Source organism: Pan paniscus, chromosome 9, assembly GCF_029289425.2.
Source record: "Pan paniscus chromosome 9, NHGRI_mPanPan1-v2.0_pri, whole genome shotgun sequence".
Taxonomy (NCBI): Eukaryota; Metazoa; Chordata; class Mammalia; order Primates; family Hominidae; genus Pan; species Pan paniscus.
This window is the reverse complement of record NC_073258.2, coordinates 74,584,299-74,608,906: the sequence shown is the minus strand read 5'-3', so window position 1 is coordinate 74,608,906 and position 24,608 is coordinate 74,584,299. Positions and strand designations below refer to the sequence as shown.

At 50.4% G+C, this 24,608-nt stretch overlaps 1 protein-coding gene across 1 annotated transcript; it reads right to left on the bottom strand.

The window, feature by feature from the left end:
• Window positions 1-881: 881 nt before the first annotated feature.
• On the bottom strand, window positions 882-16,143 carry PLEKHB1 (pleckstrin homology domain containing B1). The gene is made up of 7 exons (XM_003814661.5): window positions 16,005-16,143; window positions 14,656-14,731; window positions 12,993-13,145; window positions 11,811-11,913; window positions 10,688-10,727; window positions 2,845-2,944; window positions 882-2,231 (listed from the first exon to the last, which is right to left on the bottom strand). Exons 2-7 carry the CDS (start codon window positions 14,690-14,692, stop codon window positions 2,095-2,097), a joined length of 570 nt encoding a protein of 189 aa, XP_003814709.1. The 5' UTR covers window positions 14,693-14,731; window positions 16,005-16,143; the 3' UTR covers window positions 882-2,094.
• Between the last annotated feature and the right edge of the window lie 8,465 nt (window positions 16,144-24,608).

The window sequence follows — 24,608 nt, the reverse complement described above, 5'->3', positions numbered from 1 at the left end:
ATATTTTTGCCAACCAGCTTTCATCTATTCATCCTACTTCTGGGAACAGTGCCCTGAATTTCCTCTGGGACACCATCCCACCCCTGCTGTAAGCCCTGTTATTTTAGACCATCCGTTTCCAGACCACTGGGGTTGATGCAGGGATGGCCACAGGACCCAATTTAGACTGATGTCTACCAGGCCCAGGACTTTCAGTCATACTGTTAGAGGAAGAGAAATTCTCTTGGTTGGACTTGAACTCAGGAGGGCATTAGCCTGGAGCTGCTGAACATCACTGCAGCTTCCAAATGAGCCAGCCCTGCAGGTGTAAAGATGGAAACAAAGCAAAGTCTAAGTGACACTCTTTGAGCCCCTGGATCACACAGCTCTTGGACTTCTCAGTTATGTGGCTTAACCTTTTCCCTTTGGCTTAAATCAGTTTGAACAGGGAGTTTCTATCTGACAGCCCCAAGAGGCCTGATGCAGGATGGTGGTGTTTCCTTTCCTAACCACCTGGTTTTCTATGAGAACAATTCATTGATTCAACTCTAGAAGGATGGGAACCTACTGGAAAAGACTCCAACATGAACAGGATTCTCAGAAAGCAGGCAGGACCTGGCTTGGATCATCCATCAGCTCAGACAACAGAGACTCCAAGGCAGTCCCTCCTCTTGAGCCCTCAGGAATGGTCAACTTCAACCAGCTACCTTAAGTGTAGGGAAAACAAAATCCAGAAAGGTTAAGTGACTTGCCCCAAATGACTCAGCTAACATGCTGTCACCAGTTCCAACTGATCTCAGAATCCACACTCTTTTTCACTAGACCAGTGAAGGCACTAGTAGCTGCTGGATCATGGAGAGGGAAACAGGGCCTTCTGGGGGAACAAAGCAAGCCACAGTTACTGCTAGAGCCAACCAAGTCTTTATTAGTCTCGGCAGCAGAACTAATGGAGCCCCCATTTACAGGGGAGCTTTAGTGGGCTAGTCTGGCTACCAGGCAGGGATGTTAGCATTTCTATTGGTGATTGGGATAGAAAGGGGGAAGAGACTGGAAGGGGACCAAAGGGGGAGACTGGTGGACCACCTGAGGGCAGGCACAGATGGGGCTTCCTGGGCTGGTGTAGAGGTGGATCAGGCCCCAGAGGAGAACACTGCCATCTCATTCAGAATGAAGGATGAGACAAAGCCTGAGAGGGTGACAGTCACAGCTACAAAGAGAGGGCCGAGCTCCTGGTGTGAGAGGCATTTCTGGACGGAGGCAGCTTTCTAGGGCTAGAAGTCTCAAATAGAACTCACCTGTTCCCCAACCAGGGGTCCCCAGGTTCAGCTCAATTGTTATCATGGGTACCAGCCAGGAAGCTGTTTGTGGGAAGGATGGGACTTAACTCAGGGGTGTTTTAGGTATGGACATGTGTCAGTATTCACAAAACAGGCAATATTTTCATTATAGATGCAATCATGAAACTTCCCTCCAGAGAAGGCTCACATCTCCCCTTTCACCTAGGAATCTCCTTAGCTTGAAGGCCCACCACGGTCTGATCCCAGCCTCCACCCCAGCCCAAATGAACTCCCATTTAATTCCTTGGACATGCCATGACGTTCACGGCTCTGCATACTTGCCAATAACTGTTCTTCCAGCCTACCTGTCTTGCTCCCTGCCCCACCTGTCCTTGTCAAAGGACTGATAACTCTTCAGCTTTTTCAAGTCCTTGTTTACTCCTGTTCTCCCCACCAGGACTTGAGCTCCCTAAGGAGAGAGCAGAGAGCCTGATTCATGTTGTGTCTACAGCGCCTGGGGAACTCGAAGCCAAATGAAGTCGTATTTGCTGTGCCCTGTTGTGTTTAGAGGAAATGTATCCATAAATGTCTATAACAGATTTTGGGGGTGTCTAGTGGTAGATGTGAAGACTTCAAGCGATGTTTGTACCTGTGATGATAGCTTCTTCCCATGTGGGGATTAAGGGTAGGGAGTGGGGGGAATGGTCCAAACCCGGAAGGAGCTAATGGAGAGGATAGGGCCAAAGTGGGACAGGGCTTGGATGGTAGAGGATGGGGTCCAGGAGGAAGAGGAGTCTAGCAATCCAAGCGCAGGGGTCAGTGCTCCGAGTCCCAGGACTCAGAACCAGCAGGGCGACCACATGAGCGAGCCCAGCGCCGCCCCAGTGGCGGCTCCCGCAAGCATGCCCATGGCCAGAGGGGCGCCGGCGCTGTAGCAGGGATCCTCCCGCACTATCACGTGCGTCACGCCAGGACCTGCAGAGGGAGACAGCCCATGAGGATCAGCGACTTAGGAGGGAGTAGAGTGATCTTCGTACCCTTCCTGCATCACTCCAGCCCAACCCAGTGTAAGGCGCCGAACCCGCTCTCCTGCTCCCCAGTCAAAGAACAGATCTAGACGCGGGAAGAGCTCCACCCTACGGCTCCCAGGCCTTGGATCGGCTACGGATGTCCCGGAACCTACCGGTCCGCTACGGCAGGCTAGGGCGGAGCAGCGAGGAAACCCTGAGATCGCTAAGCACAACCACCAGGCGCCTAACGATGGGCATTCCCAACCGCCAGGCCCCAGAGCGGGGAGGAGGCAGCATTCCCGCAGTAGCCACCAGGGGCCGCTACCGGCTCAGGAATGGGTATTGCCGACCGCAGGGCTGAGGAGCCAGCCCAGAAGGGTGAGGTCAGCTTGAGACGAACATTGGTTCCAGAGCTCTCCCAGTCTCAGGATGGAGAGGGGCTTGCGGAGAGTTCTGCCTGGGAAAATCCGTGCACGCTAAAAGGATGAAGCCTGGTCCGGACTTACGGACCGTGGGCTGGGCCTGGCGCTGAATCGGTGCTGGATCGAGGCAAGCCCCGGGGCACGCTGGAGACTTACCTGCGTAGGGCGGTCCGTAGTAGCTGCGGACATACGTGGCCTCGTGTGCATTGGGGGGCACCACCTCGTAGTAGTCTTGGTACGGGCTGTAGACGCGCACCTGGGGAATCCAACCACGTCAGGTGCCCAGGAACTCCCTGGCCCGGATTTGGTCCCCTACCCCCACGCCTGGCACAGGCCTCTCTGGGATCCATGGAGCCACCTCCCCAAGTTTAGAAATGGGCCTCCAGCCACTAGCAAGCTCTTGGAGAAAGGCCCTGCCCTCCCCACAAGGTCCACGGTCCTTGTCCTCTAAAACTTCTGCCCTACATCCAGCTCCCAGTGACACCCATTCTCCAACTCTGGCCTCCCACCTAGCTCAAAAAATTCTCTATGGCTCCCAATTTCTCCTTATAGGTAGTCTAATATTTGCTAGCAGCTCTACAATAATGCCACTTGAAAGACCCAGCTCTACTAGTCACAAGGAGGGGAACATGGCCAAGCCCCAGGCCCCGGAAATAAACAGGGGTTGGGGAGGAAGGAAGGGAAAGGAAGGATAGGGATGAGAAGTAACTAAAATACAGTTATGCGTCTTTTAAACAACAGGGATACAGTCTGAGAAATGCGTCCTTAGGCAATTTTAGTTATGTGAATATCATAGAGTGTACTTACAAACAAACCTAGGTGGCACACACCTAGAGTATATGGTATATCCTATTGCTCCTACAAACCTGTTCAGCAGGCTACTGCCCTGAATACTGTAGGCAATTGTAACACAATGGTAAGTATTTGTTATCTAACTAATCATATATAAATGTAGAAAATGTAATGAATTGCCCTACGACATTATCATGGCTACAACATCACTAGGTGATAGGAAATTTTCAGCTCCATTATAATCTTATGGAACCACCTTTGTATATGTGGTCCATCATTGACCCAAAATTGTTAGGCTGCACTAGGCTGTAACGATTATTGAGCACCTACTATGTACCAGGTCCTGAAGGAAGTGATCACGTGTGTTACACCACCTCTAATCCTTAAAGCAGGTATTAGCTCCACATGACCATAGGGTTGGGGACTGAGGCTCAGAGAATGGTCAGTGTTCTCTCTGGAATGCATTCCCTGCCCTCCCCTCTCTCCCATTAGATTTTTGCCAACCCTTCAAAGCCTAGCTCAACGGTCACCCACTCCACTCCAGGAAGCTCTCCTGGTCTCAGGAAGAATTTTTTTTTTCCCTGAATTCTGTGGATCTTGCTTGTGCCTCTTGTTGCTATCCTTTCTCCTGGCCTTTCTTGCAGCCCAAATGTGAGCTGCTTGTAGACAAGGACTCTGATTTGTTTGTGGCACCAGCAGGGCCAAGTGCATACCAGGAACCAAGAACTATGTGCTGAATTAAATGGAAACTCCAAACCCCTCATTTTACCCATGGGGGAGCAGACCTGGAGAGGGGTCAGGATCCCCTTCTCTTCTGGATCTTTCCTCTTAGCCCCCTTCCACCCTGTATCTCTCTCTAACTGGGATTCACACCTCAACAGTTCAGCTCCCCTTAGAAGTCCAGGTGTCTCAAACTCCACTCATCTCAAGATGATTGCAACATTTCTCCATCTGCTAAAACTGTTGCTTTTCCCATAAATCTTTTTTTTTTTTTTGAGACAGAGTTTCATTCTTGTTGTCCAGGCTGGAGTGCAATGGCATGGTATCAGCTCACTGCAACCTCCGCCTCCCGGGTTCAAGCGATTCTCCTGCCTCAGCCTCCCAGGTAACTGAGATTACAGGTTCCTGCCACCATGCCTGGCTAATTTTTCTGTATTTTTAGTAGAGACAGGGTTTCACCATGTTGGCCAGGCTGGTCTTGAACTCCTGACCTCAGGTGATCTGCCCGCCTTGGCCTCCCAAAGTACCCAGCCCCATAAATGCTTCTCTCAGTACATGCCATCACCATGCACTCAAATCAAGAAAGGCTAGGCACAGCGGCTCGTGCCTGTAATCCCAGCACTTTGGGAGGCTGAGGCGGGAGGATTGCTTGAATGCAGGAGTTCAAGACCAGTCTGGGCAACATGGCAAGAACCTGTCTCTACAAAAAATTAAAAAATTAGCTGAGTGTGGTGATGCATGCCCGTGGGCCCAGCTATTTGGGAAACTGAGGCAGAAGGATCACTTGAGCCCAGGAGATCGAGGCTGCAGTGAGCAGTGTTTGCACCACTGCACTCCAGCCTGGGCAACAGAGGGAGATCCTGTCTCAAAAAAAAAAAAAAAAGAAAGAAAGAAAAAGAAAGAAGGAAAGAAAGCAGGTTGTTGCCCTTGTCTTCACACATCTGCTTTCCACACATCAGCCACCAGGTCTCGTGATTTTATCTTCTAAATGTGTTCTTCTGCCCATTCTTTTGGCCAATTCCAAGATAATAGGCCTACTGGTTTTAGCAACTTGGAAGTTGTGAGTGACCTTGAAAAAACTTTTCAGAGGAGTTGCTGAGTAGGAAAAGCCAAGCTATGGAGGGTTGAAGAAAGGCTGAGAGGTGAAGGATGCAATCCCCATGTCATGACATCTCTTTCAAGAAGTTTGGTGGTAAGGGGAAGGTCTCCAAGCACACCTTGTGATTTCAAATCTCCATGCCATTTTCCTTTGCTAGGGATATGCTTCTCACCTCATTCAACCTGTCTTTCAGACTCAACTCAAGCATCACTCTCCCTGAACCTCAGGTTCTGTTGGGGTCCCATCTAGACACTCACAGCCCTTGGATGTGCCTGCATCACAGCACCGATCATGCTGTCTTCACGTTGTTTCCCTGTGTCTCTCCCATCAGACTTGGAGACGCCTTTGAGGGCAGAGACTGGGTCTAATCAGATCTGACTGGAACATGGCAGGTACCTAATAAATGTTTATTGAATTCATTCCAGTGAATCAAATACAGGGCCAGACTGGAACTAAGGTTGCCCAACTCTGAGTTCAGTTTCAAGTCAGGGAAAACATATAGTCCCAAGACAATGCAAGAGGCTCAGACAAGCAATGTTGTAGGTCAGTGAACTCTACGGTGCTCCCTCCCCATCAGTGATCCAATAGGGATTTCTGGTAGGCAGTGCCAAGATCCAGGCTCCAGGCCCAAAAGGGGTTGGAGGGATCTAAGCTCTCAGGTCCAATTTTATTGGTGGGGAAGTTGAGGTCCACAGCCTCCACCTTGCCCTGCTGCTACACAGTGAGCCAGTGGCCTTGGGAGGCCCTGGAGAGGGTGGAGCACCCCATATCCCTCTAGGGCACCTGTTTTTACTCTCCACGTCTGGGAGGCCCAGAAGTAAACTCCTATAAGTCACCTGGCAACAAATAGGGACAGCCCAGAGACCCATGGGCAGAACCTGAGGGTTTGAACCTGCCTCTCCCTCTCCAGAGGCCCAGCTACTTTGTGGGTACAACCAGTGTTGACCAATCAGGGGGTCACATGCAAATGACTCCCCTTAGCTGAGCTGTTGTGTTATTAGGTTTACAGTCTGTTAAATCCTAGTTTTTGACATCCCCACTTTAAACAAACTTGCATCCTAGTTTGGGCATGGAAAATACCTCAGAACGATGGGCTGGGAGTCCCAGACCTGCCATTGATGAGTTGAGTGACCCTGATCAAGTTAGGTAACCTCTCCAAGCCACTGAGGATCTAACAGTGCCACATCTATACAATTTGGTGGCCCAGGCACTTCTAGGCTTAGTGATTCTGCACATCAGAGTCATCAGGAGTCAATTTTTTTTTTTGAGATGGAGTCTTACTCTGTTGCCCAGGCTGGAGTGCAGTGGGGTGATCTTGGTTCACTGCAACCACGTCCGCCTCCTGAGTTCAAGCCATTCTCCTGCCTCAGCCTCCTGAGTATCTGAGATTACACCATGTCTTGCTAATTTTTGTACTTTTAGTAGAGATGGGGTTTCACCATGTTGGCTAGGCAGGTCTTGAACTCCTGACCTTGCAATCCGCCCGCCTCATCCTCCCAAAGTTCTGGGATTATAGGTGTCAGCCACCAGGCCTGGCCAGGAGACAGGTTTAAACTACAGGTTTCCTAGGCCTAGGCCCCATGCCAGATTAAAACATCCAGAGGTGGAACATGAATACTTGTTATTAGTGCTTGTAAGTTCCTAAACAATCCTGATACATAGCCACACTGAGCACCACTGTGTAAGATGAGCTCAGAGTTGACTATAAGATCACAGGTACTCTCACTCAAGCCCCCTCCTGCCACCCACCCCATGCCAGGCCCTGTGCTGAGTTCTGGGGACAGAGAAAAGATTCAGGCCAGATCCTGCCTTCAAGAAACATTGAGGGTGAGGGGAGACAGACCTAGACTAAATTAGACTATGTAGTAGTATTGCTATAAAGGAAGTTTTTTACTCCCTCCTTCCTTCCTTTGCTCACTCAGTGAACATTCCCTGAGCCCCACTGTGTAAGAAGGGTCAGCATAGACTCCCCATCATCGAGCACTAATTGAGCATGTGCCATTTACCTAGCCTTGTGCCAAGTTCCATAGAGGCAACGCAATCAGGCCTCATTCTTGCCTTGGAGGAAGTTCTAGGCCTCATGGAAGACTACACAGACAGGAATAAACCAGCTCTGAAACCAGGCAGAATGAAGAAAGCACTAAGCCTTGGTGCCGCTAGGCTGAGAGAGGGAATGACGATGCCTAGTGGTCTAGGAAGTCCGCACTGAGTAGGTGGCAGGCAGCCTTTGAGGTGGGCCTTACAGGATGAGCATCAGTTTGTCAGGTGAATGAGGAAACTGAGGTCTTGTCAGCAGAGGGAACAGCATGTGCGAAGGCTGGCAGAGGGAAAAGGTCTGGTGTGGCTGGGGACAGAGGGTACAGCAGAGCAGCTGGTTTGTGTCCTGTGGGTGATAGGGAGCCATGGAATGTTTGTCACAGGGAAGGGATGGACTGGGCCTGGTTTTGGAGGCTCATCCTGGTGGCCAGTATGGAGGCAGGGAGGGCCGAGCCAGCACTTACCCAGATCCGCCTCTCAACCTTACAGGGGCTCCACGAGCGGGTCACACACCTGACCTTGGAGCAAACCCGGCGGCTCCTGGGAGGGACGGTGGCTCCAGCTGGGGCCTGCTCAAGCCACAGAAACCCAAGAAGGGGGAGGGAGGGAGGGGGTGTCAGAGGCCCTCTACACCTAAAGAGACTCAAGAGCTCTTTCCAGACCCTACCAGAGCCCTCCGCCAGCTGGGCTGTGGCAGGGAGCGTCCTCTTTCTCCTCAGCTCATGGTAACGGGGGAGGCTCAGAGAAGGCTGATGACTGCCAAAGTTACGCAGAAAAGAAGGACAAGTAGTCTCTTTCCAGAATTAGCCCACCCTCCCCTATTTCATCCTGCTGGGGTTCCCAGTCTCCAGGGAGGACAGGGCGACTCCCATCTGTCCTCTAGCCCACCTGGTCCGCTTCACCCCAGCCTCGTCCCTAGCTGTGCCCCCAGGCCCTGTGTTCCCAGTAAAGCTGGTGTTAGGGGCTCCTGGAGCCTCCACCTGGAGTGAGGTATGAACTCCAGCATGTCGGAGGACAAAGGGCAGGTCATTCCCACACAGGCTACAGAGAGAAGCCCATAAACAGAGGTGAACACACAAAGACAGGTAGACACAGGCACAAATACACCCTGACTCTAGTAAGCCCGGGCACAGAAGGACGTGTATATGTGGAGTAGTGGGAGGTAGAATAGAGGCCGGGGCAGAGAGAAGGGTCAGCAGAGCCACAGGAGATGGACAGGCAGAGAAGGATGAGGCCGCTTCATAGAGTCACAGAGTGCAGACAGTCACCCTTGTCTCCTTCCCTCCGCCTCTCTTTGGTGGAACTGACTCGCCCCCACATAAAGAGGCTTTGGAGCTCAGAGCCAGGTTAGCCTGACCTGGGTCCCTCCACCCTGCAGACTACTGCTGTAGCCTCCTTACTCCAGCTTTCTCCAATTCACCCGCCACTTGGAAGCCTGAGTCTGCCCCCCAAAATCTGACCACAGCCCTCGCTGCTGAATGCCCTTTATTGCTCCCTACAGGCCTCAGGGAAAGTCCATTTCTTCCAACTGGACTTTGAGGCCCATCATGAGCTGGCCCCGATGACCTCAGAGGTCATCTCTCCTGTTTCATTCACCTCATGAATTGCTCTCCAGCCAGGCAGACTCTGGGCCCTTAGACGCATGCATATGTGCATACGCACTTGTGCACACACACATGTGCACACATCACTTCTCTGTCTCTGCTCATGCAGCTACTTCTGCAGATAATGCCCTCCTCTCAAAATCTCACTGACCTAGGTTCCATGATAGGCTTTTCCACTGACTTAAGAGTATAAGCTTTGGACAAGTCACCTCCCCTCTCTGAACCTCGGCTTCCTTATCTGTAAAATGGGACTAATAATACCAACCCCCACCCAGCTGCCCTGCCAGGGTTGTTGGAAGATGAAATGACGTCACTGCTGCCAGGGGCTTAGCATGATGCCTGGCGCTCAGGACATGGATGCCTGAGGAGGTTTCTAAATGCATCCAGGTCTCCCCTGCTACTTCCCAACGGACTTTCTCTATAGGTGAGAGGGGGCTCCATTGTGCCATACAGAGAAAGAGCAAGCACAGATTCTGGAGTCAGGCAGATGGGGGTGGAGGCCAAGCTGGGCTTTGGGCGGCTCTTCAAACCGCCACTTCCATCAGTCACAAGCTCTGTTGACTCCATCTCCTAAATATGTCCTGTACTCATCAGCCTGTCTCCGCCAACAAGGCCTTAATCCAGATCTCCAGTCTGTTGCCCGGACACTGTCCCAGCCTCCTAAGTGGCCTCTGGGTGTCTGCAGTTACCCTCTATAATCCATTCCCTACCTACCAGCCAGACTATCTTTTTTTTTTCCTTTTTTCTACAACAAAATTTCATAAACTGACAGACTACCCCCTTTTTTTTACATGCCCCAACGTTACAACAATTATCTTTTTAAAAATATAAATTGAACCTGATCTGATCATGCCATCCCTCTGTTCAAAAACTTGTCATGGCTCCCTGGTGCTCTTAGCAGAAACCAACATCCTTCACACAGCCCACAAGGCCTGGTCGTGCCAACCCTCCTTCCCTCCTTACCCACTCACTCCCTAAGCACCAGCCACCCCAGCTGTCCTTCTGTTCCTCAACTTGCCAAATGTCTTAACCTCTCTCAGAGCCTTTGCACATGCTGATCCCTCTGCCTGGAATGCTGTGCCCTTTACCCCATCCCCACACCTTTCACCCAGTCAATTTCTGTTTATCCTTCAGTCCTCGGTTTAAGCCTTGCCTGAACTACCACCTGGATGAAAGGGCCAGACACTGCAAATCTCTGTCAGAGCTGTTATTACTATTGAAATGGAATAATTAATTAGTTGTTCCATGTCTGGCTTCTCACTAGGCTGAGTCCAGGTGGGCAGAGCCCATATCTCCTTGGTTCACCTCTGATCCCTGGCACTTGGCGCAGCACCTGGCCCATAGTAGCAGCTCAGTAAATATTTGTTGTGCGGATGAATGAGCTTCAGTCTTATCATCTGCAGAGAGAGAACAATAACCCCAACTTCACAGGACTGTTGTGAGGAGCAGCTGGAATGATACCTGCACCACGCCTGGCACATAATAGTTGCTCAATAAAAGACAGTTCCTTTTCCCCAGCTCATGTGCCACTCCCTCCAGCAAATCTCCATGGAGGCTTCTCTCTCTCCTCTGAGCACCAGTTGGCTCTCCCTTATCCTTTCCCACTTGGGACTCAGGCATCAGAGTTTGCAGAAACCTATTCACATAAGACTGAGAACTTCTGGCAGGTGGAGACCGAGTCTGAGTCACTCATGATTCCATGGCACATGGAGGTCGTGGGGAAAGGGGGAGAGAACGGGAGACTCACCGGGGCGGAGTTCGCCTCCAGCAGCGCTGTCTTCCATGCTCTGCAAAGCAAATCCCACCAGACCATGAGGAGGGAGTTTGGGGGTAGGTGAATTGGGCCCCCACATTTTAGACTTTCCTCTCCAACCCAGCCTCAAGCCCAAGTCTCTCATGAAAGGAGAGATCTCTTGTCTCCCTCAGGAAGACAAAAGTGACCCCTCCCCTGCCCAGTCACATGGATGGAGCACTAAGTTAGGCTAATTCATTCTTCTCGTCCCCTCTAGAATTTCCAGTTTCCTCATCTATACAGTGGACGGTTGGGCTTGGGTGGTCTCTCAGGGGATGTCAGATTCTGACACTCTTGGGTGGGTGCTGTAGCCCAGTCCCCCTCCACATTCCAAATCTACAAACAAAACACTTCCCCAAAGCTCTGACCCCAGAGCCTCAGGAAGGCCCAGCAGACACGGGACAATGGGGCCTTTGTTGGTTGCCATGGCACCTGGCTGGGTTGGACAAGGCGGCTCTGTGCTGTCTGCCTGGAGCTCAGCTTCCCCCATTCCCACACACCCATCTCTTTCACTCTCCTCCAGCGCAAAGGCCATGTACCCCTTAGCCAGAGGGTAGGAAGGGACGGAATGTGAGCGAGCGGATGGTGCCTGAGAAGGACACACCCAGGCTGGCCGCGTGGATATGCATCTGACATTGGGGTGCCCCTGCCTGGGACGCAGCTGACTGCCTTTGTAGGCAGGTCCAGGGCTACCCCTCAGATCAGAGTCCCCCACCAGGGCATCTTCTAAGAAGGGAGCAAGGGTGCCACTAGGCTGCTCTGCTGCTTTGCATCACCCTCAGGTGAGGGCTCACCTCAGAGGCCGCTAAAGACCAGGAACCAGATACCTGAGGCAGGTGTGCACACCTCCCCCTCAGCAATCCTGAGTTCATTGTAGACCACATGAGGAGTTCACTGTGTGCCATGCCAGTCACCACAAGCCCTTCAAATCCACTCCACCCACCTCCAATAAGACACCCTTGCTGACTGGCCTTAGTGCCCTCTTCCTACGGTCAGAGAACCAGAAGGCCCAATGAGAAGGGGGCACATGGTAACTTTCCCCGAGATTCCACCCCATCCTCTCCTGGGAGTGACTCACAGGGCATCATCCTTGGTCTCCGCACAGAGGTGCAGGCGGCCGCCTTCCCGTAGGTTCACAGTCAGCAGGCCATCTCGGCTCCGGCCCTCTGGGGGCTGCACATCTGGAAGCAGACACACATATATGGGTTTCCACAGGCACAAGCCCCAGGTCCCCCCAGTAAAGCAGGAACAGGAATAGGAATTGACTTCTCTGGGCTCTGTTTACTGGCCATTGCCAACCTCCTCTGATCCCATATACTCTCTGAGGGATTCCACTCTACGTTTCCAACCTTTCCAACCTTTCCATGCTGAGGCTTCCCTCAGCACACCTCCCAGTTACCCTGTTAGAACTGTGGCCTGGGCCTTGGTGGAGGAATGTGGAGATTTGCTGTGACTCTGGGCCACTTCGCTTCTCTGGGCCTCCTAATTTCATTTCGTCTTCATCCAGTACAGAGCGCCTGGAGGGCAGGAACTGTGCCTGGCTCACCTCTGAGACAGCACAGAGGAGAAAGGCACTAAAGGACTGATTTTTCTTTTTTCTTTTTTTTTTTGAGACAGGGTCTAGCTCTGTCCCCCAGGCTGTAGTGCAGTGCCATGAACACTCACTGCAACCTCTGCCTCCCAGGCTCAAGCAATCCTCCCACCTGAGCCTCTTAAGTAGCTGGGACTACAGGCACATACTACCATGCCCGGCTAATTTTTGTTTGTTTTTGTTTTGGTAGAGACGGGGTTTTGCCATGTTGCCCAGGCTGGTCTTGAACTCTAGACTCAAGTAATCTACATGCCTCTCAAAGTACTGGGATCATAGCTTACTGCAGCCTTGAATTCCTGGGCTCAAGCAATTCTCCTGCCTCGGCCTCCCCAGTAGCCATATGTGACCGCATCTCACCAATTTTTTTTTTTTTTTAAGAGACAGGGTCTCGCTATGTTGGCCGGGCTGATCTAGAACTCCTGACCTCAAGTGATCCTCCCGCTTCAGCCACCCAAAGTGCTGAAATTACAGGCATGCGCCACCACACACAGCCAAGGACCTATTTCTTAACTCACACCAAACTGAATTGGAGTTGACAGAGGCTCAGAAGCAATGTCTGTGAAATGCCTCTGAAAGCTGCAAAAAGACTTCCAACAGCAAGTGTTCTCGGAGACAGCGGGAGGCTCTGCCCACAGTCACGGTGCCACAGAGGAAGGGGCTTCTGCTCACCATGGCACTCTTGGCCGATCTTTATGTCACGGACATTGAAGTGGATGAGCACACGGTCCTCCTCGTCCTGTGCTGTCTCATCGTGGTAGTATCCCAGGGTCCCGTCCAGCCACAGGGCAAACCAGTTCCGCTTCCAGCGGCGGAGGATGGAGCCTGTACGATATTCCAGACGCACTAGGCAGGCTGATCCCAGAGCCTGCTGGGAATAGAAGCCCCAGACAGACTCCCAAGTCCCCTCAGCCTCAGTCCCTAGTGTTACAACCACCTTTTTCTTGTCTACCCCCTGAAATGAGGGCAGGACCTCTTTCTGTCTTGTTCACCTCCTGCCTCCCATTGGGTCTGATGCATAGCAGAAGCTTGATACACGTGCTGAATAGGGAAATGAGTGACTGGGCCCATTACTTGGAAGCTTCTAAGGCCAAGCCCCAGGTCTCTTCAAGGGCAAAGACCTCTCCCTACCCTAAGCCTGCATCTTCTCTCTCTCTCTCTCTTTTGAGACAGGGTCTTGCTCTGCCACTCAGGCTGGAGTGCAGGGGCACAGGCATGGCTCACTGCAGCCTCAACCTCCTGGGCTCAAGTGATCCTCCCATCTCAGCCTCTCAAATAGCTGGAACATCAGGCACGCACCACTGCACCTGGCTAATTTTTAATTGGTAGGTATTCTTGGAGACAGTGGGTCTCACCATGTTGTCTAGGCTGGTATCAAACTCCCGGGCTCAAGCGATCCTCCCAACTCAGCCTCCTAAAGTGTTGGGATTACAGGCATGAGCCACTGTGCCCGGCCTCTTATCTCTCATCTCTGACTTGTGTGATGGTTATTTGTGTAGCATCTGCCTCCTGTACCACTCTGGGGGCTATGGCTCCCCACGCAGGTCCTGGCACCCAGGGAGACCTGGCTCAGTGTTTGCTGAACTAAATGAACTGAGAATGGACAGGGGTATGGGGCATGGGGCTGCTTGTCCCAGGGGTCCCCAGGATAGCTCTTGCTCAGGTCATGACTCTGGTCAGAGGTGGGTCTAGAAGCCCGAGACCGAGCTTCTGACATTTTGCAACTGGAAATCTTAACAGGGAAGGGCAAAGACATAAGAGAGCTTCTTAGGGCTTTGTGGATTCCAAAGCACAAAGGCATTTTTCACTTTGTTCTGTGCCTCGTTCTGTGTCCAGCCCGGGGTTGGGGGACTGTGGACACACAGAGGGTCAAACCCAGCCCCCCTGGGGTTAGGGGACTGTGGATACACAGAGGGTCAAACCCAGCCCCTGTCCTTGAGGAGTTCGCAGACTGGGGCCAGTCTGGGGTCAGGGAGTGGGGATACCCACAGATAGACAGTTCTGTTCTAAGGAGATCACTGTAAGGCGCCGTGAAAACCGAGGAGTGAGCCTCTAATCCAGCTTGATGCTACTGCAGGGGCAGGGGTGGGGGCCAGAGGAAAAGCCAGAGAAGGCTCCTCAGAGAGGGGCCCATCTGAGATGGGTCGTGATGAACAAATAGAAGTTTAAACCATGTAGTCGGGAATGGGAAGGACCTTCAGGCAGAGGGAAGAGCATGGACAAACAAGGGAAGGATGAAAAGGTCCTGGTTTCTTGGGAGAAGCGTTCCCCGTGGCAAGCCCAGTAAGCCACTTCCTTCACCCTGCCCCAGGACCAGGGGCCCAGGATCACTCACTCTGTCTCCACAGCCAGCCGCCCCTCACCAGGGCCATTTCTTCAAAAGGACTTTCCAGGGCAGAGTCAGGCGGGACCTGTCAGAGGAGCCACGGGAGACACAGGCCTCAGCAGCAGCTCCCTGGAGAGAAGCCCCCAGCCCTGCCGTCCCTGGGGAGCCACCCAGGAAACGTTTGAGGGAGGGTTAGTAAACAAGGGCCAGGCAGCCTCGGCCTCCTCCGCATTCTCTGCTCAGGAAGAGAATGGGAGCACTGTCACTGTGGGGTCAGCAGGGCAGCCATTGGTGTGGGGTGGGGGTGGGGACCAGGAGCCTGGATTCCAGCCTCGGCTTCATAACTTTGGCCATATCCCTTCTCCCTGGCCCTCTGTCCTGGTCTCAGTTTCTAGATCTGTAGAAGTGTGTCTGCGAGGCAGGCAGAGGCTGGAGGGAGGAGCTCTTGAAACATTAGAATATGCCTGACTAGCTCAGTCGGTGGAGCATGAGACTCTTAAAGTATTAGAAACCTTGGGATTCTGTAATGTGGAAGTGCAGAATATTAGAATCATGGCAATGGATGAGGGAAAGGCTCCCTCCTATTTGGACCCCACTAGAGCTGTTTACAAAGTGCTTCAAAGAGCAGTTCAACAGCAGCTGTGATGGACCGAGCACTCTGTCCGGGTACCCCCTCTCAGTGCTTTCATCCATTATCTCATTTAAGCCTCCCTGCAGTCCTTATTATTCCTATTTCAGAGATGGGGAAACGTGGGCCGGGAAGGTCCAGTCAGTTGCACGGGGCCACTTGTTTAGTAAGCAATGGAGCCCAGACTCACACCCAGCAGTCCTGGCTTCAAACCGTTATGCCAGCAGGAGCTTTGAGAACTTCCGATACCAGGCCACACTCCGTAACAATTAAATCAGAATGTCTGAGGGCAAGAGGCAAGCCCTGGTACTCTTCAAAGATCCTCAGATGATTCCAATGTACAGCTAAGTTTGGACATCACCGCACATTCTACTCCCTCACCTTGTCCCCACTCTAACACTGTTAGGAAGGGAATCTTTACTCCTGTTTTACAGATGGACAAACTGAGGGTTGGCAAATGACTCATCCATGTACGTGATGTAGCTTGCACTGGAATCCAGGTAGGTGCCCTCTGTTCCTGAGGGCGACTCACTTGCCAGCGGGTGCCTCCGCCCCTCCCCCACCTGCTCACACCTGTTGCTGCATAACAAGGGCTGGCACACCTGGGCTGGAAGGCCCAGCCTTGTCTGTTCCTCTTGCCGCTCCCTCCCCTCTCCACGGTCTTGACACAGATCAGACAAGAGGGTCAGGTGCAGACTCCTTTTCCAGCCCCTCCCCTTGATGCACCCACCTTGTCTACACTTGTTGCGGATGTTGCTGCCTAAGCGGCCGCTACTCGATGCTGCTGCCACCCAACCCGCTGCGCCTGCGCTTTGTGTGCCCCGGAGAGCCTGGGGCATTTCTCTCCTCCGGCAGCGCCCGAGAGCCCAGCTGCCCCCGGGCCCCGCCCTCCGGACCTGCCCACCCCAGGGAGGGGGAGTGACGTGAAGAGATGCTGACCCGAGGCGTACTGGGACTTGTAGTCTACCCCTGTAGAGCTGGGCAGAGGCAGCCCCGCCTGCAATTTTACTTTTCTATTAAGACATTTGTTCACTCATTTATCATGAAATACTTTTTCTTAAGAATCATTGAACTCAGTTCCTAGAAAAAAAGAAAAAGTAAAGTTGCAAGGAGAAGCCAAGCTCCTAGTTTTGCATGTTTTTTTGATGCTTCCCCTTTCCATCCCCAGCTTCCAGTCTAGTGAGGGAGATTACATGGAAACACACAATTGGAGCACAAGGTGTGATTTAACAATGGAAAAGATGAGCCTGACTTTTCTCAAGGGGTTCAGGAAGGCTTCCCAGAGGAGGCTGAAAGGGGCCTTGGAGGATGAGGGGCAGTTTCCTAGGCGACCCGAAATGTCCCCTATGAATACTGTCAGGATGTTGAAGAGTGCCCAGCATTTCCGTGTGTCTAGAACATAAAGCGCAGGGGTGGGGAGGGCATCGGGAGTGTCAGGCGATAGAGCTGCAGGGTTTGGAAAGAAATAACACAGAGGCCTTGCATGACAGGCGGAGAGCTTGGATGTTAGGACGCAGCGACTGGAGCTGGGGGTGGGAGTTTCAAGATGAGGAGTGAGGTGTGTGATTAGGGGGTCGGAAAGGCCCCTCTAGGGCACAGTGAAGAATGGATTGGCGGGAGCCCACCTGGAGAAGGAAGACTTTCTGTATCTATCACCTCGGACTGTGATCATTTCCTTCAATAGCTCAGCCCCGCAAACCCTCACCTACCAGCAGCCACAGGATGTCATTCAGAGACCAGAGGATGTCAGGGCCTAAAAGACTTCTGTCCCGCCCCTATGTGGCAAGGGTGTCCACCCTGCCCTGGGCCCTTCCTCCTGTCCCAGAGAACTCTTCCTTACCGGGGCTGCAGGGCTCATGGTTCCTGGGTGGCCAGGGCAGCATTTCCCAGAAGGCTCCCGCAGCGGGGCATTTCCCTGAGCGCCTTAGAGATAAGGGGATCAGGAAGGTGCTACCAAGTGGGAGGCTGGAGGGGGAGGCAAGGAGGGAGCGCACAGATCCCAAGGAAGGTCGCCCTCTTTCTCCAGGCTCCTCCCAGCCTTTCCAACTGATGGCTCTGACCCTAGGTTCACTAGACAAGTCATCCCTGATTCAGAAGTGGTCTTGGCTCAGCATCGCCGAGGTTCCCGGAGTGGAATCGGGGCGAGGTTGCGGGGCAGGACAGGAACGGGGCTGGTCCTCCTCCCTAGGTTGGGGGCGGGGCTACATCTTCATTCTTTGGCCTGGCAGGACAGCGCCCATCACCCCAATCCTGGCTGCGCAGTCTGGCTCTTTAAGCCTTCCTCTCTTGCTCCTAAGTCTCTGTAATCCTGACCTCAAACTACCCTCGCGCTTCGGCCCTTTGTGCGGTGCGTGCCCTGCTGAGGGATTCGCCATGGCCAATCCTATTAACCATTGAGTTCATCCCCTCTTAGCCGACTCAAGAACCAGCTCTCCCAAACCGCGTTTTCATCTCTGTGCCTTTAACTCACTCTCTGTCTGGTTCCTGGAACGTCCCAGTCCCAGCTTCTCCTAGCTAAATTTTCCACCTCCACAGTGGAAGGAAGAAAGGAAGAGTGGGAGGGGGAAAGAGGGAAGGAAAGAGATATGGAAGGAAGAAAGGAAGAGTGGGAGGGGGAAAGAGGGAAGGAAAGAGATATGGAAGGAAGAAAGGAAGAGTGGGAGGGGGAAAGAGGGAAGGAAAGAGATATGGAAGGAAGGAAAGACAGAAGGAGAAAAGAAGGGAGGGGAAAGGGGAAGGCAGGTAGGTAGGGCTGCAGCTGGCCTGCCCCGACCCAGCCTCTCTCCAGCTCTCCCTGCTCCCCTCCCCGATGGGCAGTGGGGCATCCTTCATGTTGAGGGGCGGGGATGGTGCAGTCATCTCCTAGATTTCATTCTCTGGATTTAGCAACCAGATGAAAAAGGAAGGTTCTCCAGCAGCAGTGGAGACTTCAGGGGAAGACTCTCCCCTACCTCCCAAAGAGCGGTCACTATGACGAAAAAAAGAGGAAAGGACGTGGCAAACTAAAACCACGGACACCACTACCGAATCTAAACGTAGCCGGACTTGGCCCATGTCTCTAAAAGCTGGTCAGTGACCCTCTTTGAGAAGCCAATAAGGAAGTGTAGACTGTCCTCAGGAAAAAAATCTGCGTATAATTCCTGGGAGTTCATAGACCTCTGAAGCCATGATAGTCATGGTTGGATTGTTTTTAATCTCCAGAGCTGTGTAGATGGGAGGAGAGTGTAGACTGACCAGTGAGAGGTATGACAGTATGTCAGGAATTCCAGCCGCAGCAGTCCTGGCTGTGAGAGACTTTGTTTGTTCAATCAACTAAAACTTATTGAGACTAATAAGCCAACAAGTAACTTTTACATTTCTTTGTGGCTATGGTGCACAGAACCATTGGCAGAGAGGAAAAGATTTTGCCATTTCAAGTCTCCCTGGTGAATGAACAGCCCACAGATAATACATTGTTTAGGAAATAGTGGACTGGCTCATCAAATTCAAATTTACTACTTACATTTTCTATAGAGTATAATATAATGAGAATAATTTATATTATCTTTATTTAAAAAAACTTGAAGTTTATATCAAGATGCAATTTGAGCAAAAGTAAAAGTGCTTATGAAAACATTTTAAATGGCCGGGCGCTGTGGCTCATGCCTGTAATCCCAGCACTTTGGGAGGCCAAGGCGGGCAGATCACCTGAGATCGGGAGTTCGAGACCAGCCTGACCAATACGGAGAAACCCCATCTCTACTAAAAATACAAAATTAGCTGGGTGTGGTGGCACATGCCTGTAATCCCAGCTACTAGGGAGGCTGAGGCAGGAGAATTGCTTGAACCAGGAAGCGGAGATTGTGGTGAGCCGAGATCTCACCACTGCACTCCAACCTGGACAACAAGAGCTAAACTCCGTCTCAAAAAAAAAAGAAAAGAAAAGAAAACATTTTAAAGTGATAATTGTACGCTTTTTTTTTTGTCTTTTTTTTTTTTTTCCTTTTTCTGGAGAACGGGGTCTCGCTATATTGCCCAGGCAGGTCTTGAACTCCTGGGCTCAAGCTATCCTCCCGCCTCTTGCCTCCCTGAGAGCTGGGATTACAGGCGTGAGCCACCGTGCCCGGCCAAAGTGATAATTTTAGTGAGATATAATTCACCTACCATAAAATTCACACTTTTAAAGTAAAAAATTCAGTGGGTTTTTTTTTTTTTTTTTTAGATGGAGTCTTGCCCTGTCACCAGGCTGGAGTGCAGTGGTGTGATCTCGGCTCACTGCAACCTCCGCCTCACAGGTTCAAGTGATTCTCCTGCCTCAGCCTCCCGAGTAGCTAGGACTACAAGCATGCACCACCATGCCCAGCTAATTTTTGTATTTTTAGAGATGGAGTTTCACCATGTTGGCCAGGATGGTCTCGATCTCTTGAGCTCGTGATCTGCCCGCCTCGGCCTCCCAAAGTGCTGGGATTACAGGTGTGAGCCACTGCACCCAGCCTTCAGAACATTTTTATCACCCTAAAAAGAAACACTAGGCCAGACATGGTAGTTCATGCCTGTAATTCCAGCACTTTGGGAGGCCAAGGGTGGCGGATCACCTGAGGTCAGGAGTTTGAGACCAGCCCGGCCAACATGGTGAAACGCTGTCTCTACTAAAAATGCAAAAATTAGCTGGGTGTGGTGGCACGCCCCTGTAATCCCAGCTACTCGGGAGGCTGAGGCAGGAGAATCACTTGAACCCGAGAAGCAGAGGTTACAGTGAGCCGAGATCACACCATTGCACTCCAGCCTGGCTACAGAGCGAGTCTCCATCTCAAAAAAAAAAAAAAAAAGAAAAGAAAAGAAACCCTATAGTCTTTAGCAGTTACTCCCAATCTGTCTTCCCCCCAAGTCCCTGGCAAAATTAATCTGCTTTCTTTCTGTACGGATTTGCCTATTCTGGCCATTTCATATAAATGGAATCATGGGCCAGGCGCAGTTGGCTCGCACCTATAATCCCAGTGCTTTGGGAGGTGAAGGCAGGAGGATCTCTTGAGGCCAGGAGTTTGAGGTTATAGTGAGCTGTTACTGCGCTGCTGTACTCGAGACTCAGTGACAGAGTGAGACCTTGTTTCTAAATAAATAAATAGTTTTAAAAAATAAATGGAATCATGCAATGTGTGACCCTTTGTGACTGGCTTCTTTCACTTAGCATAATGTTTTCAAAGTTTATCCAGGTTGTAGCATGTTATCAGTATTTCATTCCTTGTTTTTTGTTTTTGTTTTTGTTTTCAGACAAGGTCTTACTCTGTCACCCAGGCTGGAGTGCAATGGTGCGATCTCACTGTAGCCTCAACCTCTCTGGCTCAAGCAATCCTCCCACCTCAGCCTCCCAAGTAGCTGGGACTACAGGCACATGCTATCACACCTGGCTAATTTTTGTATTTTTGGCAGAGACCGAGTCTCGCTATGTTGCCCAGGCTTGTCTCCATCTCCTAGGCTCAAGCAGCCCTCCTTCCTCAGCTTCCCAAACTGCTAGGATTACAGGCCTGAGCCACTGTGCCTGGCCCATTCCTTCTTATTGATGAATAATATTCTATTTTATGGATATATCGTGTTTTATTTATCTATTCATTGGTTGATAGATATTTGGGTGATTTCTACTCTTTAGCTATTATAATACTGCTGTGAACATTTGTGTACACATTTTTGTGTGGACATATATATGCTTTATTTTCTCTTGGGTGTGAAATTTCTGGGTCATATGGTAACTCTACGTTTAACATTCTGAGGAACTGTCAAATTATTTTCCAAAGTGATTGCACCATTTTACACTCCCATCAACAACCTCTAAGAGTTCCGATATTTCCATGTCCTAGCCAACACTTGTTATTGTCTGTCTTAAGTATTCACTCCTTGTGGTTTTTATTTGCATTACCCTAATGACGAATGACGTTGGTTATCTTTTTTTTTTTTTTTTTTTTGAGACAGAGTCTCGCTCTGTTCAGCCCAGGCTGAAGTGCAGTGGTGCGATCTCGGCTCACTGCAAGCTCCGCCTCCCGGGTTCACGCCATTCTCCTGCCTCAGCCTCCTGAGTAGTTGGGACTACAGGCGCACGCCATCGCGCCCAGCTAATTTTTTGTATTTTTTAATAGAGACGGGGTTTCACCATGTTAGCCAGGATGGTCTCGAACTCCTAACCTTGTGATCCGCCCGCCTCGGCCTCCCAAAGTGCTGGGATTACAGGCGTGAGCCACCGCGCCTGGCAATGTTGGTTATCTTTTCATGTGCTTATTAGACATTTGTATACCTTCTTTGGGGAAATGTTTATTCTAATCTTTTGTCCATTTTTTAATTGGGTTATTTGGCTTTTGTTGTTGAGATGTAAAAAGTTTTTAAAACTAATAAAATATTTTTCTAATTTTTTTTTAAGGCTAGGGCGTGGTGGTATGCACCTGTGGTCCCAGCAACGAAGGAGGCTGAGGTGGTAGGATCGCTTGAGCTCAGGAGATGGAATGCACCACTGCACTCCAGCCAGGAAGTGTAATGGTTAGTTTTATGTGTCAACCTGGCTAGGCTATAGTCCCTAGTTACTCAATCTAACACACTAATCTAGGTGTTGCTGTAAAAATATTATGTAGATTTGGTTGACCTATACAATCATTTGAAGTTAAGTAAAGGAAATTATCTTTGATAATTGGTGGGCCTCACCAATCAGTTGAAGGGTCTAACAAGCAAAACAGGTTTCCCTGAGAAAGAAGAAATTCTGCCTGTGGATTGAACTGTAGCCTCAGACCCAGCCTGAGAGTTTCCAGCTTGCTCTGCAGATTTTAGACTTGCCAGCCCCCTCAATCATATAAGCCAATCTCTTAAAATAAATCTCTTTGTATATGTATATATCTCCTACTACTTCTGTTGCTCCGGAGAGCCCTGACTAATGCAGGGAAGAAGAGGATGTCTTCCTTCCATTAATTCCCAATTTGAATCAATTGGAAACACCAGGTTTGGGAATGAAGAAGGAAGGCCTGGCAGACAAGGAGATCTGAGGGGAGGGTGTTGAGAGCCTCCCGTCTAGAGGAAACGGTACCCCATGTCTAGAGATGGGGGGTGGTGAAAATGTTCCCTGAACAATACTCCATCTGGATCATCAGATGAATAAGGACTTCTAGAAGCTCAAGTTTAATCACTGTTTTCTTTATTCTTTGGTTTTTGTTTTTTTGAGGCAGTGTCTTGCTTTGTTGCCCAGGCTGGAATGCAACGGCGCAATCTCGGCTCACTGCAACCTCTGCCTCCTGGGTTCAAGTGAGTCTCGTGCCTCAGCCTCCTCAGTAGCTGAGACTGCAGGTGCACACCACCACACCCGGCTAATTTTTGTATTTTCAATAGAGACAGGGTTTTGCCATTTTGGCCAGGCTGGTCTTGAACTCCTGACCTCAGGTGATCCACCCACCTCGGCCTCCCAAAGTGCTGGGATTACAGGTGTGAGCCACCATGCCCAGCCTCTTTATTCTTTATCTCATCTTTGTGATCTCTAGTTTTGAGATGAGAGCTTTCTTTCAGCCTCCTGTACTCTCAGCTAATGATCATGAGCTTTTAGTTCAAGGGAAATAACTTGGTTTTGAGAAGAACAAATGATCCTGTTGCACTGTGCTACAAGGTCTTTGACTTGCTTTCTGAAGGTCTTCAGCTCTTTATAACAGGCTCATCTTGGCATTTGCTTCAGAACTTTCTTCCTCTTGCTCCAATAATGACCTTCCCAGACAGATCATTTCTCAAGAGACGGCACTGCTTTGTCTTGACAAAGTTCAGTCACTTCATTTCCTCTCTGCAGAAGATTTTGATCTGCACTTTCAGTCGAGGTTTGCTCAGCCTGAAGATTTTTTACCTGATCTGTCTTGGCTTTTCTGTTTTCTTCTTTAGCAATGTTGATGTAGAATTGATTTTTCTCCCATCTGGGATGTTTAAATGTACACTTGACTTTCAACATCAATTTCTTCCTGGCTCCTCTTGTCTAGTCATAAATACTGTCTTCACCTGCAGATTCTAAGTTATTACCCATGTTCTCTTCTCCAAGGGAAGCTATCACATCTTTTATCTTTAGGCCAGGCATGGTGGTATGCACCTATAGTCCTAGCTACTGGGAAGGCTAAGGCAGGAAGATTGCTTGAGCCCAGGAGTTCAAGGGAGCAGTGAGCTATGAGAGCGCCACTGTACTCCAACCTGAGCAAAAGAGATCTTGTCTCAAAATAAATAAATAAACAAACAAACAGAAAAATTCTGCCCCAAACCAAGATTACTATTAACACATGTAGTATCACAACACACATTAACTCTCTCCCATTGATTCCCCAGGAGAGTAAATCTTAGTCTTACATTGTCAGATACTTCTCCATAGAATTTTGTTGCAGTGGGCCAGGGGTGGTGGCTCATGCCTGTAATCCTAGCACTTTGGGAGGCTGAGGCAGGTGGATCACCTGAGGTAAGGAGTTTGAGACCAGCCTGGCCAACATGGTGAAACCTCGTCTCTACTAAAAATACAAAAATTAGCTGGGCGTGGTGGTGCATGCCTGTAATCCCAGCTACTCAGGAGACTACTCAGGAGGCTGAGGTAGGAGAATTGCTTGAGCCTGGGAGGCAGAGGTTGCAGCAAGCCGAGATCACACCATTGCACTCCAGCCTGGGCAACAGAGTAAGTGAGACTGTCTCATTAGAAAAAAAAAAAAAAAAAAAAAAAAAAGAACTCTGCTGCAGCATCTTCTAGGTTTGTCCGTGGTACAGATTCGTGGTGGAGGTTGCAGTGAGCCGAGACCCCACCACTGCACTCCAGCCTGGGCGACAGAGTGAGACTCCATCTCAGAAAAAAAGAAAAGAAAAAAAAAAGAACAAATGAATGAGGGAGTGAATGAAGCCATCATTTGTCATCTATGAAGATTCACATATAATACTTTGTTGAATTGACTGATAATTCTTTCAGGAAAACTTAAAACTCCTTTCAGAACTCAGTGTAGGACGGTGGAGAGAAGACGAGGTGGTGGCAACTCTGGCCTGGGTTCCTCTCTCCCTCTTGCCCCACCCCCCACACCCACTCTTGCCACCCCCACTATGAGATTTGAACAAATTGCTGAACACTTCTAAGTCTCCTTTCCTCTTCTGTAGGTGGAGAGAGCACTGCCCTCCTCATGTGAGTGTTGGGAGGATTAGGAGAATGACACAGAGCCCAGCAGGTAAGGGCTTCACTACCTTTTAGTGAACTTCTTTATTCCATTATCCAAGACATTAGCAACTCTTTCTATTGGTCAAATGTTTGGTTATTTTACCCAGGTTGAGCCAGATCTCAAAATACGAAAATAAGAAAATAAAATAGCTGCTATAAACTTAA

What these genes read in the sequence shown, in the direction of transcription:
- PLEKHB1 (XM_003814661.5), bottom strand. Translation starts at nt 14,692, where the DNA reads ATGGCCCTGGTGAGGGGCGGCTGGCTGTGGAGACAGA. An exon ending in GAGACCAAGGATGATGCCCT is followed by an intron (nt 10,728 to 11,810) that starts GTGAGTCACTCC and finishes TTTGCTTTGCAG; the next exon opens with AGCATGGAAGACAGCGCTGC. An exon ending in CTACGGACCGCCCTACGCAG is followed by an intron (nt 2,232 to 2,844) that starts GTAAGTCTCCAG and finishes CTCCCTCTGCAG; the next exon opens with GTCCTGGCGTGACGCACGTG.